At 49.8% G+C, this 17,500-nt stretch overlaps 1 protein-coding gene across 1 annotated transcript in view; it reads right to left on the bottom strand.

Moving 5' to 3' along the window:
• Window positions 1-8,326: 8,326 nt before the first annotated feature.
• akap6 (A kinase (PRKA) anchor protein 6) overlaps window positions 8,327-17,500 on the bottom strand; it is a gene marked incomplete at both ends in the record, with an annotated part of 211,527 nt that continues 202,353 nt past the window's right edge. The window contains 7 exons of the mRNA XM_080527377.1: window positions 8,327-8,377; window positions 8,996-9,106; window positions 11,733-12,251; window positions 12,366-12,491; window positions 12,666-13,205; window positions 14,667-14,753; window positions 14,842-17,421. Coding sequence (XP_080383503.1) covers window positions 8,327-8,377; window positions 8,996-9,106; window positions 11,733-12,251; window positions 12,366-12,491; window positions 12,666-13,205; window positions 14,667-14,753; window positions 14,842-17,421 — 4,014 coding nt within the window. The remainder of the gene's footprint in view (window positions 8,378-8,995; window positions 9,107-11,732; window positions 12,252-12,365; window positions 12,492-12,665; window positions 13,206-14,666; window positions 14,754-14,841; window positions 17,422-17,500) is intronic.

The raw sequence follows: 17,500 nt of genomic DNA, 5'->3' as shown, positions 1-17,500 counted from the left end.
GTAGCCCTGGAATTACTGTTGTTTTTTTTGGTTTGAACTTTTCATTTTACACTTTTCATTTTACACAAGTAAATGTAGTGTACTTTGAAGTAAATACCGTAACTTACTTTCTGCAAAGATACTGAAAACTCACCTTGAGTTCTTAAGTTTGTGTTCGACATCTTTGCTGTGGAAAGTGTAGACATAAATAATTTTGGTGGACCTGGTTAGTTTAGTACATGTGCTTGTGTATGTCCAGGGTGTTTGTGTGTAGTTGTGGTCCTGGTCCATACTGTACTGAGACTCGACAAAACTGTTTGACAGAAAAAGGCGCACCTGAGTGGAATCACCTGTGTGAACTCCATGCCATTCATTACAATGAGCCCGTCCTCCGATTTCTACATCCACTAGCCTCCACTGGTTGAAAAGCACGACTTGCCTTTATATAACAGGGTTGCTTATGACAAAAAAACCGGTTTCACAATGTTTTGCACCATTTCCCCCATAGGCTTCCATAGGCTACAGTAATTCATTGAAAAAATGAATGTCTTTACTTCTCCTGTGTCTGATTTGTTCTGATGTAAGAAGGCACTCATCATCAACAAACACATCTTCTATAAGACCAAATGGACGATTACAGGAATGAGCTGTCATCAAGGCCAGACTCAGCAATCAGGGAAAGGTTGATTTGCTGTTCGGCTCTGTGTGTGTGTGTGTGTGTGTGTGTGTGTGTGTGTGTGTGTGAGAGAGAGAGAGAGAGAGAGAGAGAGAGAGTGTGAGTGTGAGTGTGTGTTTCGGTGACTGTTTGTGGGTGTGTGTGAGTGTGAGTGTGAGTGTAGGTGTTTCTGTGACTGTTTGTGGGTGTGTGTGAGTGTGAGTGTGAGTATGCATCGTGTGTGTGTGTGTGTGTGTGTGTGTGTGTGGGTACATAAACATCCCAGCTGATTCTCTGATGGCCATGAGGATCTCTCCTCCAGGAGTCTTCAGAGTCATCAACAGCCTCAGTAAACCCTGGCCATGCTAATGTGTGTGACCGGAGACACAGACGCTAAGGTCACCGCCATGCGTTCCCCTCACACTGGAGACTGTACACACTCTTTATATCACACGCTGCTCCTGTCCTTCAATGACTTCTGTAAACATAGATTTCACATAACCCCAATCAGTCTCATCAATGTCTCATCTCCTCCAGCTGCTCTGGCCCTCAGACACCAGTGACACCGCTCTTATCTCTCTCATTTCGTATGCAGTTCAATTTGAGTATAAAAGAGAGAACTGTTGACTGTCGTCTTTGTTGTTTTATACAAAGTAGAGTTTTTATCATAGAGAGTGTCACCTCACATTGCCGGTATTACTGTAGTCTCACAGTGGGTGACAGACGAAGGCATGAGACAAAGTTTATTGTCCAATAAATTAAGTTTATTTCTCAACATGTTGTATATTGTTAACCATGCAGTCTATAGCTCTTGCAGGCTAATACTTCCACGTCACAAACACAGACAGTTCTACAGTAACACAGAGGATGTTATACCATCATTATACATACATCAAGGTTTAAACATACATATATACAGATGCCTATTTCAAACTTGCCTGTCCTTATTTTTTCTTCTGTTCTTCTCTCTACAACTCTTAAACACCTAACAGGGTAAGCCGTGTTTTAACAAAAGGTATAAGAAATAACAATTGCAAGGCACACATTTTTTAAAGTTTAAAACCTTTTTACTCGCTCCTCCGCATATTTTAGGAATAAAAAAAATGAAATGTTACACTGAATTACATCAACAGTCATCATCATCATCATCATCATCGTCATCATCATCATCGTCGTCATCATCATCGTCGTCGTCATCATCATCATCATCATCATCATCGTCATCATCATCATCATCATCATTATCATCATCATCATCATCATCATCATCATCATCATCATCACCATCATCCATCTTATCGTACACAACAACAACAACCCGTTTAGCTGTTCCCAACTTTGGCCGTGTTGCATAGAAAGGCTGGCTTCTTCATCAATATCATTGATTCCTTTTCCTACACATTCTTGAACCACATTGGAATCTAGTTTTTCCGGACACAGATTAAGACCAGTCCTGGACTACTAATTTTCTTTCTTTCTTTCTTTCTTTCTTTCATTCAACAGGGTCTTTAGCCTAGGAATAGGGTCTGAGACCAGGTAACTAGGCCAGTATCTCTTAAATATGAGCAATATCACATACACCACTCAGTTGTCCTCCAGCAACATTTGTCCAATAGTACACAAGTAGTACCTGGGAGCGGAGCGGGAACCCTTCTAGCCAATCATACCAGGGGAGGCTGACGGAGGCTGACGGAGGCTGACGGAGGCAGACATCGGAGGACGGGCTCATTGTCATGCATTGGACGGAATGAGGAATGATATCAAGCATGATATGTTTAATACCGTTCCTCATACCGCTCCATGCATGACAACGAGCCCGTCCTCCGATGTCTGCCTCTGCCAGCCTCCCCTGGTGTGGTACGGTAGAACAGACAGCAGATAGCAGCTTGCTAAGGAGCGTCATGTAGCATCCTGGTTGTCCTCCATTGTCTTCATCTGACAGCTGGTCCCTGGATCTGTCCTGTGACAACGCAGGGTCCTCTCTTCACATGTGACAATGCAGGGTCCTCTCTTCACATGTGACCTTACCGTGAGTTTGTGAAGCAGCAGACCCAGAAGAGGCCCAGGACCCTGGGCGTACAGCCCAGCAGTATACAGCAGGTCTGCAGCAGGCCCACAGTGAGATAGTAGTAGTAGTGAGAGATGCCATGCAAACTGGCGGAAGAGGCGTATGTGTTCTCCTTCTTACTGTATGTCATTGCGTGTTTGTGTGTTTGGGGTTTTGGGGAGGGGGGCTTGGGGATGCTGGGGGGGGCTTAGGAACTTGGCGAGAGGAGGGGGGCGGGAGGGTTGCATGGTGGCAGAGCAGTGAGGTAGCTCAGTTCCAGTCTGGGATGGGGGAGGTCAGGGGAGGGAGGCGGAGGGGTAGGCAGGTAGGAAATGGGGTTGGATGACTCAGAAGGTCATCCAGAAGGTCATCCAGAAGGTCATCCAGAAGGTCATCCAAAGGTCATCCAGGGGTCAGCGTTGCACTGCAGCAGCCAGGAAGAGGAGGAGGAGCGGAGGAGGAAGAACCAGAGGAACCTGGAGAGAGAACCAGGAGAGACAGAGGACCCAGGTCACCAGGAGAGAGAGCCTAGCCAATAGGCTACCAGAGGTGGGGAGAGGGCCGTGGTGCTCCCTGACCCTCACATCTGAGCTCTGGAGGAGACTGGGAGTCTGGAGGCTGCTGGGAGTCTGGAGGGCGCTGGGGCGGCACCTGATGTTCTCTGTCGGGGAGAAGAAGAAATGACGTCAGTAAAACTGTGACTTATGCGGAGGCTGGTGGAACAAAAATGATGTGTTTGATTCCATTCCTCATTCCATTCCTCATTCCATTCCTCATTCCATTCCATGCATTACAATGAGCCCGTCCTCCAATTTCTACCTCCACCAGCCTCCCCTGGTACACACGAGCAGACTTTGATTTGTAGCCATTTCATCATCTTTGGTCCACATCTGTTGATGATGTGGTAGAGGTAACTACACGTACGTGTTTATAAACTCACAGAAAGGTTGGTTATTATAGGCATGAGCACAGTCTAATAGCAATAATTAATCGAATACAAGTACGCTTTGTTTATAATATTTGAGGTTACAATGCAAGGTTACTAAGGGTGGGGCGATGCACTCAGCTCACAATGCGATACGTGATACCATAAACAGTATGTTACTGTCAGGATATACAAAATAAAGTTATATGAAAACAAAAGTATGTCGGGACAAGATTACTGTCTTGGACAATGTCTCGTTAAAATAGTGTTTACATCAGGGGAGGCTGGTGGAGGCAGAAATCGGAGGATGGGCTCCTTGTAATGCATAGAATGGATTGAGGAATGGTATCCAACTAAAAGTGCAAATTATAGAATGTCTTGTTATGTGAATGATGAATACATTTCTCTGACAAACTAGAGGCTGGGCTGGTGGCCAGCATTCAAACAGAGATATCAGCACATTTAGATGTGATTTAAATGTTGCCAACGCTAGCCAGTAGCCACAAGGTACAGCTGAACAAGATTGAACAAGATTACTTGTTATTTATCATTCCATAATGTGAGGAATAAATGTACAATGTCTTGTTAAAATAAAGTGCTTTATCAAAACAAAGGCTAGACCCAGCAGCCAAAACTCTGCTTTCAAAAATACCAACAACATTCAGAGAGACGGATTGGCCTGTTTTAGCCTAGCATATGGACATGGTCTTTCTCCAAAACTGTTTAAAATTAAACTGATTTCACTATAGGTTCTTCATCACCTTTTTATTTTTGTGGAAATTATAATTGCAATATTTTCCCCCCTGATACATACCCCCCAAAAACAAATATGGAAGGTGAGTGTTTGAAAAACTAATCCCTGTAGATCCTCTGTAACATAGCAGCAATATTTACATGTTTGAGAGTGCTTATGTGTATGTGTGTATGTGTGCGTGTGTGTACGTGTGTATGTGTGTGTGTGAGTATGTGTGTGTGTGTGTGTGTGTGTGTGAGTATGTGTGTGTGTGTGTGTGTGTGTGTGTCTCTCTCTCTCTGCAGCAGCAGACCTTCTACTGTCTAGTTCACCTGGCGTTTCATGATCTGCATTCATGATTGCTCTAATTGTGCCGTTCCTCAGCGCTATGCTGGCTACCTGTCTGAACAGGTGGACGAGAACAGGCAACGCCACAGGGGTCAGCTCCAGCTCTACATCTCACTGTGTGTGTGCGTGTGTGTGTGTGTGTGTGTATGTTTGTGTGTGTGTGTGCCCTCGGAGCTGGCGTTGTCTCACCTGCGGCTGGGAGACTGACTGGAGCTCATGTGCACTGCCCTGAGGGCTGCCATGGGACAGCGGTGTGTCTGTATGTGTGTGTGTGTGTGTGTGTGTGTGTGTGTCTACCCTGTACCCTTCAGACAGGCTTTGTTAATATATGGTTATTTTCCTTTGTTGCAGAATATTCCAGCCATGTGATGTTGCTGTTGTATGTTTGTACTATCAAGTAGGTTTGAGTGAAGTGAGGTAAATGTAGATTTATGTGACTGGTGTTATTTGTATGTGCGTGTGTGTGTGTGTGTGTGTGTGTGAGAGAGAGAGAGAAAGAGGACATGGAGAGAGAGAGAGAGGAAGAGAAAGGGAGAGAAAGAGAGACAAAAAGAGAGCAGTGAAAGAGGGTCAGCAGCAAGGTGGAACAGTGAGGTGTCTAACTGGTTGATGTGTTCCCTCCCTCCATCCATCTGAAATATGGGTTTCATAAAGAGCTGATGATTACTGTAGCAAACAAAGGTTGTCACTCCTGCAGCAACCTGATCTCACACGGCAGACGTCAGGATTCGACGTCTGTCCATCGCATCCAAACGTCGAATTCCGACGTATCCAAACGTCGAATTCCGACGTGACATTGGGGTAGCTCGTTCTGAAAGCGCAGGGGTGCGCCTGTTATGTGCGCCTGTCGGGCTGGCATGGGTGGCACAATTTTGAGAATTTAACAGTTAATTCCCTGCATTCTGGTCAATTTGTATGCACCATTTTGTGCTTTTTATTACCATTTCTGTCTCCACTACCCATTGTATACTTTAATTAGGCTACTAACATTACAATCCCTGTTTAAAAGTCCCAGTGCTACCAATCACAACACAACAGAGTGGCACCATACAAATGTAATATTAAACTCCCATATTTATTCTTTAAACAAACAAATCTGGGGGAGTGGTCGGAGTTAACGAGATATTGTTCCAATCCATTACCTGGCCATTACCTGCCTGTGAAAAGTATGAAAAGTTTGCATTGCCTAGCGTGTAGGCCCGTGAGAAATTGAGAGCATATAAATCACTAGATGCCTACAACTACGCAATCTGTGGTCATGTACAGTACATCAAATACCATGACATAGATTCAGACTTTTATGTCTTGAAATCAGAAGTCCTCCCAAGCCAAAGACAAGATAGGTTGTCTTACAATCCGTGCGTTTAATTGCAAACTTCCACAAAACCGCCAGTTCACCGAAGCTCTCCTTTCCTCAACGCAACACCCGCCCCATTAATGAACATATTATTACACGGTTGCTACAATACTTTACCTGATATAAAATGGGCGGCACATGCACAAGCATTTTTTTTTATCTTGTCCTCAGTCCAGTTGACGCCGCCGGTTGCTCTGAAATGTTCTGATCCTGATGGAATTCGGTAGAACTTGAGTCCGATAGTCGTGGAATATCGATTCTGACAACCCAACACGCAACAAGCAGACATTTCTTTATGCTAGTAGCCGTTGTAAGCTATTTTAAGCGTACCTAACTCTGGTTCAAGAATGTTGTTTTTGTCCACGCTTCCGTTGCCTAAATGCGCGCGACTGTAAAAGGGGCGGGGGCATCATTCACCGTCGGGTTGTAAAATAGCCTAGTTTGATAGGCCTATTGACAGCGAATAAAACAGTGAAGATGACAATTGTTTCTGCTGTTGTTATTAAAATCTGTTCTCCGTTGGTTGTATCTCAAAATGTGGCCTATTAAAATCTGTTCTCCGTTGGTTGTATCTCAAAATGATGTGGCCTAACTAATGATGTGGCCTAACTAATTAATGCAAGTGCAGCCAGGGGCGTGTCTAGGGGCACGTGCCACCCCTGAAATCTGATTGGCCACCCCAGGTGCCACCCCCCTGATTGATTGGCACACAGCTGACATGATGTATATAATTTGATGTAAAGAACTCTCAAAAAACACATACGAAATATTGTTTTAAGTACAATAAAGCTTTATTTCTTTTAAGAACGTGTGGAGTGCATCTCCAGCAGTGCGATATCTGTAAACATACTATCTGTAGACTCTCCGCTCAGGGTTGCCAGATGGGATTGACAATTTCGAGCCTAACCAGTCTAAAAACAGCTAAATCCACAAAAAAACAGCCCATCTGGCAACCCTGTCTCCGCTGCTTCAAACTCTTCCACTTGTTGCGCAAAATGGGCCAGAGTTTGTCAAATCCAATGTTGGGAATCTCGTTTCTCAAGTCCTGGTATAGACCAAAATATACAGGTAAGCCAAAGGCAAGTGGATCTGATGAAGGTAAAGCAATCTTTCTCACTTGATCTTCACCAGAGAAGAACCCCGGTGAATGATGCCCCCGCCCCTTTTACAGTCGCGCGCGTTTAGGCAACGGAAGCGTGGACAAAAACAACATTCTTGATCCAGAGTAACTGTTAGGTACGCTTAAAATAGCTTACAACGGCTACTAGCATAAAGAAATGTCTGCTTGTTGCGTGTTCGGTTGTCAGAATCGATATTCCACGACTATCGGACTCAAGTTCTACCGAATTCCATCAGGATCAGACCATTTCAGAGCAACCGGCGGCGTCAACTGGACTGAGGACAAGATAAAAAATGCTTGTGCATGTACCGCCCATTTTATATCAGGTAAAGTATTGTAGCAACCGTGTAATAATATGTTCATTAATGTTGCAATTAATGCTCAGAAATTCAATGTTAGCACTGTTACTGTGAGCTGTGTTGTGTGCCAATGCATTCCTGTGATTGGTGGAGGTCACGGGGGGGGGGGGGGGGGGGGGGTGTTGCGTTGAGGAAAGGAGAGCTTCGGTGAACTGGCGGTTTTGTATGTGGAAGTTTGCAATTAAACACACGGATTGTAAGACAACCTATCTTGTCTTTGGCTTGGGAGGACTTCTGATTTCAAGACATAAAAGTCTGAATCTATGTCATGGTATTTGATGTACTGTACATGACCACAGATTGCGTAGTTGTAGGCATCTAGTGATTTATATGCTCTCAATTTCTCACGGGCCTACACGCTAGGCAATGCAAACTTTTCATACTTTTCACAGGCAGGTAATGGCCAGGTAATGGATTGGAACAATATCTCGTTAACTCCGACCACTCCCCCAGATTTGTTTGTTTGTTTGTTTGTTTGTTGTTGTTGTTTGGGACTTAGAAATGGTAATAAAAAGCACAAAATGGTGCATACAAATGGAAAGGGAATTAAGTGTTAAATTCTCAAAATTGTGCCACCCATGCCAGCCCGACAGGCGCACATAACAGGCGCACCTACCCCAATGTCACGTCGGAATTCGACGTTTGGATACGTCGGAATTCGACGTTTGGATGCGATGGACAGACGTCGAATCCTGACGTCTGCCGTGTGAGACCAGGTTGCCTGCAGGGTGGTGATGAGTCTCAGAGAGCAGAGCACCGTGTCTCCAGCTAACCCCGGCCCCCCGGCCCCCCGGCCTGCCCAGCTACCTCTCCCTCTCCCTGGCCAGGTAATAACTACTCTTCACACCTATTTGCTGGTAACAGAATCATCATGTAGAAAAGTAGAGTTCCTATCATCTGAAGTCGTAACACAGTCAGCTTACACAAGGCGCGCTATCACAGACAGAAATACGCTTTTATGTCTTATCATACGGCAGCTCTGTAGAGAGAGCTGGAGAGAGAGAGAGAGAGAGAGAGAGAGAAAGAGAGAGCTGAAGAGAGAGAGAGAGAGCTGAAGAGAGAGAGAGAGAGCTGAAGAGAGAGAGAGAGAGCTGGTTTGTTCATTCTTTTTTGCATTTATGATGATGAAAGTTCTTGTGAATGTGCTTGCTTGCAGTATAGAATGAGGCGGAAAATGTATTGTTTGCAATGTAACGCTGGATGGGGACAGAGCCCTGCAGCCATTATACCAGGTAGAGAACACATGGGTGTGTGTGTGTGTATGTGTGTGTGTCTGTGTGTATGCGTGCATGTGTGTGTGTGTGTTTGTGTGTGCTTATGCGTGTGTGAGTTTATGTATGTATGCGTGCCTGTGTGTGTGTGTGTGTGCGTGTGTGTGTGCGTGTGTGTGTGCATGCTTGCGTGCGTGCGTGCGTGTGTCTGTGTGTGTGTGTGTGTGTGTGTGTGCGGTGCTCAGCTCATCATCTACCTACCCTGACCTGGGGCCTGCCTTGTCCAGTCTTTGAGGCAGATGAGCTGTCAGAGACAGGGCCGCTTCCCTGGGGTCCACCAACCTCCCCCCTACGTCCACCTGACCTTGGAGACTAGAGAGAGAGAGAGAGAGAGAGAGAGAGAGAGAGAGTTAGGAAATAAAGGAAATAAATGGAAACCGCATTCAAGAATTGTGTTGTTGTTTTTCCTGTGTAGTGTTTGTGAAAGCGCTTGTATGTTTGGATATCTCTCTAGTGCTCCTAGTCATAGTTGGACTCGCGAGCAGGGTTGCCAGATGGGAATGACATTTTCTACCCTAACCACAGTCTAAAACCGCTAATTCCACCCAAAAATCTGGCAACCCTAGGATTTCTGGACGTAAGTATTGAACACATTTGACATTTACGATTGCCGGCCACGCCCATTTTCCGAGCAGGTTGTCCGGAGAGACTGACTCATAACACACCTCACACCACAGGATTTTGTTATAGGAAAATGTTAAGAGCCACCTGATAATCGGGCGTTTTCTGTCTTTGGTCGGAAGGGGGAAAATCGGGCCAAAATCGGCCAGAAAATCCTTATGTGTGTACCCCGCTTTAAGAGTCAATCTCTCCCGACAACCTGCTCGGAAAATGGGCGTGGCCGGCAATCGTAAATGTCAAATGTGTTCAATACTTACGACCAGAAATCCTAGGGTTGACAGATTTTTGGGTGGAATTAGCGGTTTTAGACTGTGGTTAGGGTGGAAAATGTCATTCCCATCTGGCAACCCTGCTCGCGAGTCCAACTATGACGTGGATGGAATGTAGCCAATCAAGAAGCGAGCTGACTTCTTCTTTTCGTTATTCGGCACTTTATTTGCCCTGTCGCACATGGTTGTCTCGTACAGGTCAGTCAGGGTACTACGTTAGATAATAATAATAATAATAATAACTTTATTTGTATAGCGCTTTTCCTGCAAACGTTGCGTCTCAAAGTGCTTTAATCATTATATAATCATAATTTAATTATTTTGTAATTTAAAGGCAATATTAAAAGGATGGGTTCACGCGAGATTTCTGGCTTGTGGAACGAGACTCTAGAGAGTCTGTAGTCTGTCGTAACGAAAATCTTTATGTCTGTGGTGTGCTGAAATGGGAAAATCGGCGCACACCACACACAATACGATCAAGGCTGTTCAATCCAAGATTTTGTATCTTCATGTGTGGGGTCTGTCTCAGATAAGATTTCGGTTAAGATTTTGAAAATCCTTATGTGTGTACCCCGCTTAAGAGTGTGAGGAGAGGCTAAGAGAATCCGCTGAAAAGAGACTAGAGAGAGGAAATTAATTCAAGCAACAACAAGTCGAAAATGGAAAAACAATCCCTCTTTCCCTTTTTTAATCTTTGTCTTGATAATTGCTTTGAAGAAGAAGAAGAAAAAGAAGTGGTGTGTACATCATGTTCCTGTCGATGGACTGACGACTGCTCCCACATTGGAGGTTTGTTTTAACCATTACGGCTGTTTCACAAGATCATCACTTAATTCTTCATTAACTGACACAGGCACGTTATTGTGTGGCAGAAGGTCAGGGGGGGCGGTGTGGGGAGGAGGAGCAGGCTCAAACCTCGCACAAGGAGGAGAGAAAAAACAAATGCTTCGAAAGGAGAATGGCAAACATGCTAATTCAGTCATGAAATTAAAGTAATGATTCTGGAATCTTATGAATCATAATGCAATGGGAATGACTGATTATTCTGTTCTGTAGACCGTAACCACCAGAACCCTAGGCATCACATCCTTCTTCTAATACCTCTACAGGGGGAAGGGAGGGGAGGAGAGGAGAGGGGAGGAGAGGAGAGGGGAGGAGAGGAGAGGAAAGGAGAGGAGAGGAGAGGAGAGGGGAGGGGAGGGGAGGGGAGGAAAGGAGAGGAGAGGGGAGGAGGAGGGGAGGAGAGGAGAGGGGAGGGGAGGGGGAGAGGAGGAGAGGAGAGGGGAGGAGAGTAGAGGAAAGGAGAGGAGAGGGGAGGGGGAGGGGAGGAGAGGAGAGGGGAGGAGAGGAGAGGAGGGGAGGAGGAGAGGGGAGGAGGAGGGGTGGAGAGGGGAGGGGAGGGGAGGGGAGGGGAGGGGAGGAGAGGAGAGGAGAGGAGAGGGGAGGAGGAGGAGAGGGGAGGAGAGGGGAGGAGAGTGGAGGGGAGAGGAGAAGAGAGGAGGAGAGGAGAGGAGAGGAGAGGAGAGAAGGAGAGCAGTGAGGAGGAGAGGAGAGTGGAGAGGAGAGGAGAGGGGATGGGAGGAGGAGGAGAGGGGAGGAGAGTGGAGGGGAGAGGAGAGGAGAAGAGAGGAGGAGGGTAGAGGAGAGGAGAGGAGGGGAGGAGAGGAGAGAAGAGGAGGAGGGGAGGAGAGGAGAGCAGTGAGGAGGAGATCAGTGAGGAGGAGAGGAGAGTGAGAGGAGAGGAGAGGAGAGAGGAGGAGAGCAGTGAGGAGGAGAGGAGAGTGAGAGGAGAGGAGAGGAGAGAGGAGGAGAGTGGAGGGGAGAGGAGAAAAGGGGAGGAGGGGAGAGGAGAGGAGAGGAGGAGGGGAGAGGAGGGGAGAGGAGAGGAGAGGAGAGGAGAGGAGAGTGGAAGGGAGCGAAGCAGATTACAAACAAAACAATCTCTCTAACATTCAGTCAGAACGTATCAGAAACACACACACACACATACACACACGGCTCATTACCCAGAGATAGTGGTCTGGTGTAAATGTCTACACCACACTCACCTGTTTAGTGGCAGGCCTGACTTCCTGGAGTGAGCCCCGCCCTCCTCCTCTGACATCCCTCTGTTTCATCCCTCGCTCTGCGGCGGGATGGGCGTCCGCGGCGCTATCCGCCCCTCCTATCACGGGACAATTAATTTTAGAATGAATACCCCGGCCGCCTGCCTCCTTTAGAGGATTTGTAGTAGAGGGGCAGGAGGCTCTTATCTTAGTCATTACAGGGGAAATATTGGATTCAAGCGCTTTAGTATCTGCCAAACATTCAACAGTGTCTATCAGGGTTTCACATGGTAGAGGATTAAGATAAGCAGGCTCATTATGGAGGCTCTGCCCCTGGCTCCCTGCTAGGGCCCTGCTACCACTGCTGCTACCACTGCTGCTACCACTGCTGCTGCTGCTGCTGGCTGGCCAAACACCTCCACCGTGGGCTGCCTGGGTGAAGCGGGAAGGGGACATGGGGGTCTGGGTGTAGGGGGAGAGGGGTATGGGGGTCTGGGTGTAAGGGGAGGGGGGGGCAGGGGTCTGGGTGTAGGGGGAGGGGGGTGCAGGGGTCTGGGTGTAGGGGGAGGAGGGGGCAGGGGTCTGGGTGTAGGGGGAGGGGGGGGCAGGGGTCTGGGTGTAGGGGGAAAGGGGTACAGAGGCCTGGGTGTAGGGGGAGGAGGGGGCAGGGGCCTGGGTATAGGGGGAGAGGGGTACGGGGGTCTGGGTGTAGGGGGAGAGGGTTATGGGGGTCTGGGTGTAAGGGGAGGGGGGGGCAGGGGTCTGGGTGTAGGGGGAGGGGGGGGCAGGGGTCTGGGTGTAGGGGGAGGAGGGGGCAGGGGTCTGGGTGTAGGGGGAGGGGGGGGCAGGGGTCTGGGTGTAGGGGGAGGAGGGGGCAGGGGTCTGGGTGTAGGGGGAGGGGGGAGCAGGGGTCTGGGTGTAGGGGGAAAGGGGTACGGAGGTCTGGGTGTAGGGGGAGGAGGGGGCAGGGGTCTGGGGGTAGCGGGACGGGGTCAAGGGGGTGTGGGTGTAGGGGGATGGGGGTATGGGGGTCTGGGGGTAGAGAGACGGGGAGGGAGAGGGAGGCAGGGGGCTCTGGCTGTAGGGGGAGAAGGAAGGGGAGGGGGAGGGACTGGACCAGTCAGACAGCAGTCGGGGGCTGTGTTGCCGGGGCCTCTTGGTGACGGTCATGCTGTAGCAGAGCGGGGGTCCTAGGTACACCTCCTCTGTGCACGCCTCGAACAGCAGCTCCTCTTCACAGAGGATGTCGGGGGTGTTGGAGGTTAAGGGGGTGTTGGAGGTTAAGGGGGTGTTGGTGCTGCTCTTGTCCTCCGTGCAGGTGGTGACCTCTCCACAGTCACTGTCGTGGGAGGAGAGGGACAGGTAGGAGTAGAAGTCCCCCTTGCGGAGGGTGATGGTACGGTGGGAGTGCTCCAGGACCTTGTCTCTCAGCTGGGACAGAGGTGCCGCTGGGATGGGCCTCTCCTGGGGCTCCTCCTGGATCAACACATTCACACTTTATCACTGAATATACTATCATATACTATCATTATATCAATAATACTATCATATACTATCATTATATCAATATACTATATCAATATATCAATATCAATGTATCAATATACTATATCAATGTATCAATATACTATATCAATATATCAATATACTATATCAATGTATCAATATACTATATCAATGTATCAATATACTATATCAATATATCAATATACTATATCAATGTATCAATATACTATATCAATGTATCAATATACTATATCAATGTATCAATATATCAACTTACTATATCAATGACTGAATATGCTATAACAATGTGTCAATATATCAATATACTATATCAATATATCAATATACTATATCAATGTATCAATTTACTATATCAATGTATCAGTATACTATATCAATGTATCAATATACGATATCAATATATCAATATACTATATCAATGTATCAATATACTATATCAATATATCAATATACTATATCAATGTATCAATATACTATATCAATGTATCAATATATGGACTTACTATATGAATGACTGATTATGCTATAACAATGTGTCAATATATCAACTTACTATATCAATGACTGAATATGCTATATCAATGTATCAATATATCAATATACTATATCAATGACTGAATATACTATATTAATGTATCAATATATCAATGTATCAATATATCAACTTACTATATCAGTGTACATACTTACACAATATGAATGAATGTTCTTTCAACAGATGAATGTATGCAGTGCCCTGCGTAAGTAAATGAATGTATGCAGTGTCCTGCGTAAGTAAATGAATGTATGCAGTGCCCTGCGTAAGTAAATGAATGTATGCAGTGCGCTGTGTAAGTAAATGAATGTATGCAGTGCCCTGCGTAAGTAAATGAATGTATGCAGTGCGCTGCGTAAGTAAATGAATGTATGCAGTGTCCTGCGTAAGTAAATGAATGTATGCAGTGCGCTGCGTAAGTAAATGAATGTATGCAGTGCCCTGCGTAAGTAAAGGGACAGTGAAGCCGGTTTTCTTCTAAACTCCAAAGGTTTGGTTTACTGGTTACCAAGACTATTAGGTTAAAGTAGACATTCTCAACTTGTATTTGATGGTATTTGTGTACATATTAGTTGCACCATAACAGATTACACCACTTTTATGCATAGTCCCCCTATTTCAGGGTACCCAAAAGTAATGGGATTTATCAAATGATTTATCAAATGTCCAAATGAAGAACTCATGTTCACTCATGTTCACTCATGTTCAGTTGTTGATTGAAAATCCCTTGCACGGAATAGCCGGGAGTTCAGGAATTCAATGTGTTATCAGTGAACAGTAGATAAACCCCGTCATAACAAGGCATGGGTTCATACCTGGTTCTCTGGGTTCATAGCTGGTTCTCTGGGTTCATACCTGGTTCTCTGGGTTCATACCTGGTTCTCTTTGTTCTTCAGGGCCACGGACGCCATGTCGATGATCTCCATCACAAAGCTGTGGATGTTCTCTGTGTGCTGCCGGCCCTGGGGGGACGGAGGGCAGGGGGGGGGGGGGGAGGAGGAGGGGGGGTGGCTGTGGCCGCAGCAGGGGGGGTCGGGGGGGGGGGGCGGCTCTCCGGCTCTCCTCATTCAGGTAGGAGGAGAAGGTCTCCTGGCTGCAGGTCCCGCGGCGGCCCCCCCTCAGCCCCGCGAGGCGGCGGGGGGGGCTCCGGCAGTCTTCCGCGGGGGAGAGGGAGGAGAGGGACGGCAGGCCAGAGCTGTGGCAGGGGATCTCCCCCCTCAGCTGGCTCTCCAGAGGACACTCCTCCTGGGTCTGGAGGGACAGGAGCTCGCAGGACGAGGGCGTGGTCGCCGTGATCATCCCCCGGGGGGAGTCGCTGCTCGCCGAATCGCTGGCGTAGCGGTCCTTGAAGGACCCCCCCCCCGTCTTGGTGAACAGCCCCCCCTCCTCCCTCAGCAGCTGGTCGTCCTCGTCCTCGGGCCCTGGCTGGGCATGGTGGTGGTGGTGGTCCACGTTCCCGTTCTCCAGGTCGTGGGCGAAGCGACTGATGTAGGTGCGGGTGGCGTTCTGGCGGTTGGCGTCGGAGTCCTGCCGCTGCAGATGCTCGTCGTTCTTCACGTTGCTGTGGGACTCCAGGAACCTCAGCGCCGCCCGGCTCAGGAAGCGCCGCTCGTTCCCCACGGACGAGGTGGAGGAGGAGGAGGAGGAGGAGGGCCCCACGGTGGAGGAGGAGCTCTCTCTGGAGAGGGTCCCGCACTGGAGCTCGTCCCCCAGGCCCAGCTCGCTCCTGTCCCTGTCCCTGTCTCTGCTGCCCTGGGACCCGGACCCGACCCGGGGCTTGATCCAGTTTTGCAGCTCATTCTTCATGTACTCCAGCCCCAAGGCGAAGGAGCCCTCCATGTACTCTTCTTCCGACGTCACACTGGAGTCCTCGTCCTCCTCCTCCCTGAGGCCCAGCTCCTCCTCTGTCAGCGTGAGGGTGGAGCTGGAGAGGAGGTCGCTGTCGTCCTCGTCGTCCGTGCACGCCGACGTGCACGACACGTTGACCACCATGCTGACGCTGGCGTCCCCCTCGTCCTGCCCCCCCCCCGCCCCGCCGCCCCCCCCCAGCCCCGCCCCTGCCACACCGCGGCAATGCCTGCGGCGGAACGAGGCGTTGGAGTCCAGCGGGCGGCGGTTCTGGAGCACGTGGGCGATGTCCTCCGAGCCCGCCGACGAGTCCTCGGTGCTGCTCAGCTCTGTCAGGGAGGCGGCCGAGCTCTCGTTGACGGAGGAGGAGGGTCCTCCCCTGCCCCTGGAGAGCAGGCCGGGAGACCCCGCGGGTCCCGGCGGCGGCAGGCGCAGCGAGCTGCTGCTCTGGAGGGTGATGTCAGAGATGCTGCGGGTCATGGCCAGGGCCAGGGGGCTCTGGATGTTCTCCAGGCGTTTGAGGAGCTCCAGGGTCCTCCGGCTGAGCTCTCCTGGGGCCTCCAGCCCCCCATGGCCCCCCTGGCCCCCCAGCCCCTCCAGCCCCTCCAGACCCAGCTCCCTCAGGCTGGCCTGGCTGCCTTCCTCTGCCTCGTCACAGCTCCGACACGGCGCCAGCCAGCTCTCCAGGGACGTGCTGCGCTGCAGAGGGTCTTTGGCAGAGGGGAACAGCTCTCCCCCAGCGTAGAGGGACTCCAGGGAGGAGCCATGGGAGAGGTGGGGGGGGGACCCTCCGTGACGACGGCCCCTCTCTCTCACGACTCGCCTCTCGTTGTCCTCCCCCTCCTCATCTTCATCATCATCATCTCTACGAGGGAGGAAGGCTCCTGGGCCACACCCGTTGATGAGGATCTCGACTGTGTCTCTCCGGTGCTTCCTCCTGCTCTCCCCCCCTCCTCCTCCTCCTCCTCCTCCTTCCTCTCTCTTCTTCCTGCCTGTTTTAGATCTTTGGTCTCGGCTGAGGGACATGGTGAGGCAGTCCCCGTACAGAGCACAGTGATTGGCTCTCTCCAGGACCCTGTCGATGTCCTCGTCGTCACACCCCGGGTCCTCGGGGGAGGGGGAGTACCTCCCGGTGTGGGGGGTGAGGGCCACGCAGCCCCCCTGCCCCCCGCCCTCCCCCTGGTCCAGCAGGCAGATCTCTGAATTAGCCGTGGTCTCGGTGTCCCCCTCGCTGACAATGCCACTCTCGCCGCTGCCGCCCCCCCGGCCCTGGTGCCCCCCCCCCCCCAGGAGACCCCCCAGCAGGTCGGGCAGGGACTCCATGGAGGAGAAGGAGGAGTCTTTACTCAGGCTCTGCAGGACAGGCTGCTTCCGGTTGGCTTTGGAAGAGGAAGTGTTCTTGAGGGGGAAGTGAGGCTGCCTGTAGAGCTCCACGCTGTGGAGGCTGAACACCTGGTAGACGTGGTTGGGCCCCTGGTTGGAGGACGGAGGAGGAGGGCTCCCTCTGGACTCTGGGCTGGACGACCCGGCTCTGTGTTGACTGACCCGGCGGGGACGTGACTGGGACGCAGAGCCGTCAGGGCCGAGCCCGGGGGAGTGGAGTCCTAGGCCTAGTCCTGGTCCTGGTCCTGCTCCTGGTCCTGGTTCTGAGAGGTCGGGGGTGTGGTCAGGATCGGGGAGCTCCAGGTTGGTGATGGTCATGTCTGTTTCATCCCACTCCCAGGAGTCTTCCACTGGGGCGTGGAGGTCCATCAGCCCTGGCTCTATGGTGGTCCCCAGGACCTGGAGGGGAGGAGAGGTAGGGAGGAGGGGAAGGAGAGGTGGGGAGGAGGGGAGGAGGGGAAGGAGAGGTGGGGAGGAG

Source organism: Nansenia antarctica (genome assembly GCF_963989245.1).
Source record: "Nansenia antarctica genome assembly, chromosome: 3".
Taxonomy (NCBI): domain Eukaryota; kingdom Metazoa; phylum Chordata; class Actinopteri; order Argentiniformes; family Microstomatidae; genus Nansenia; species Nansenia antarctica.
This window is presented reverse-complemented; position numbering and strand designations above follow the sequence as displayed.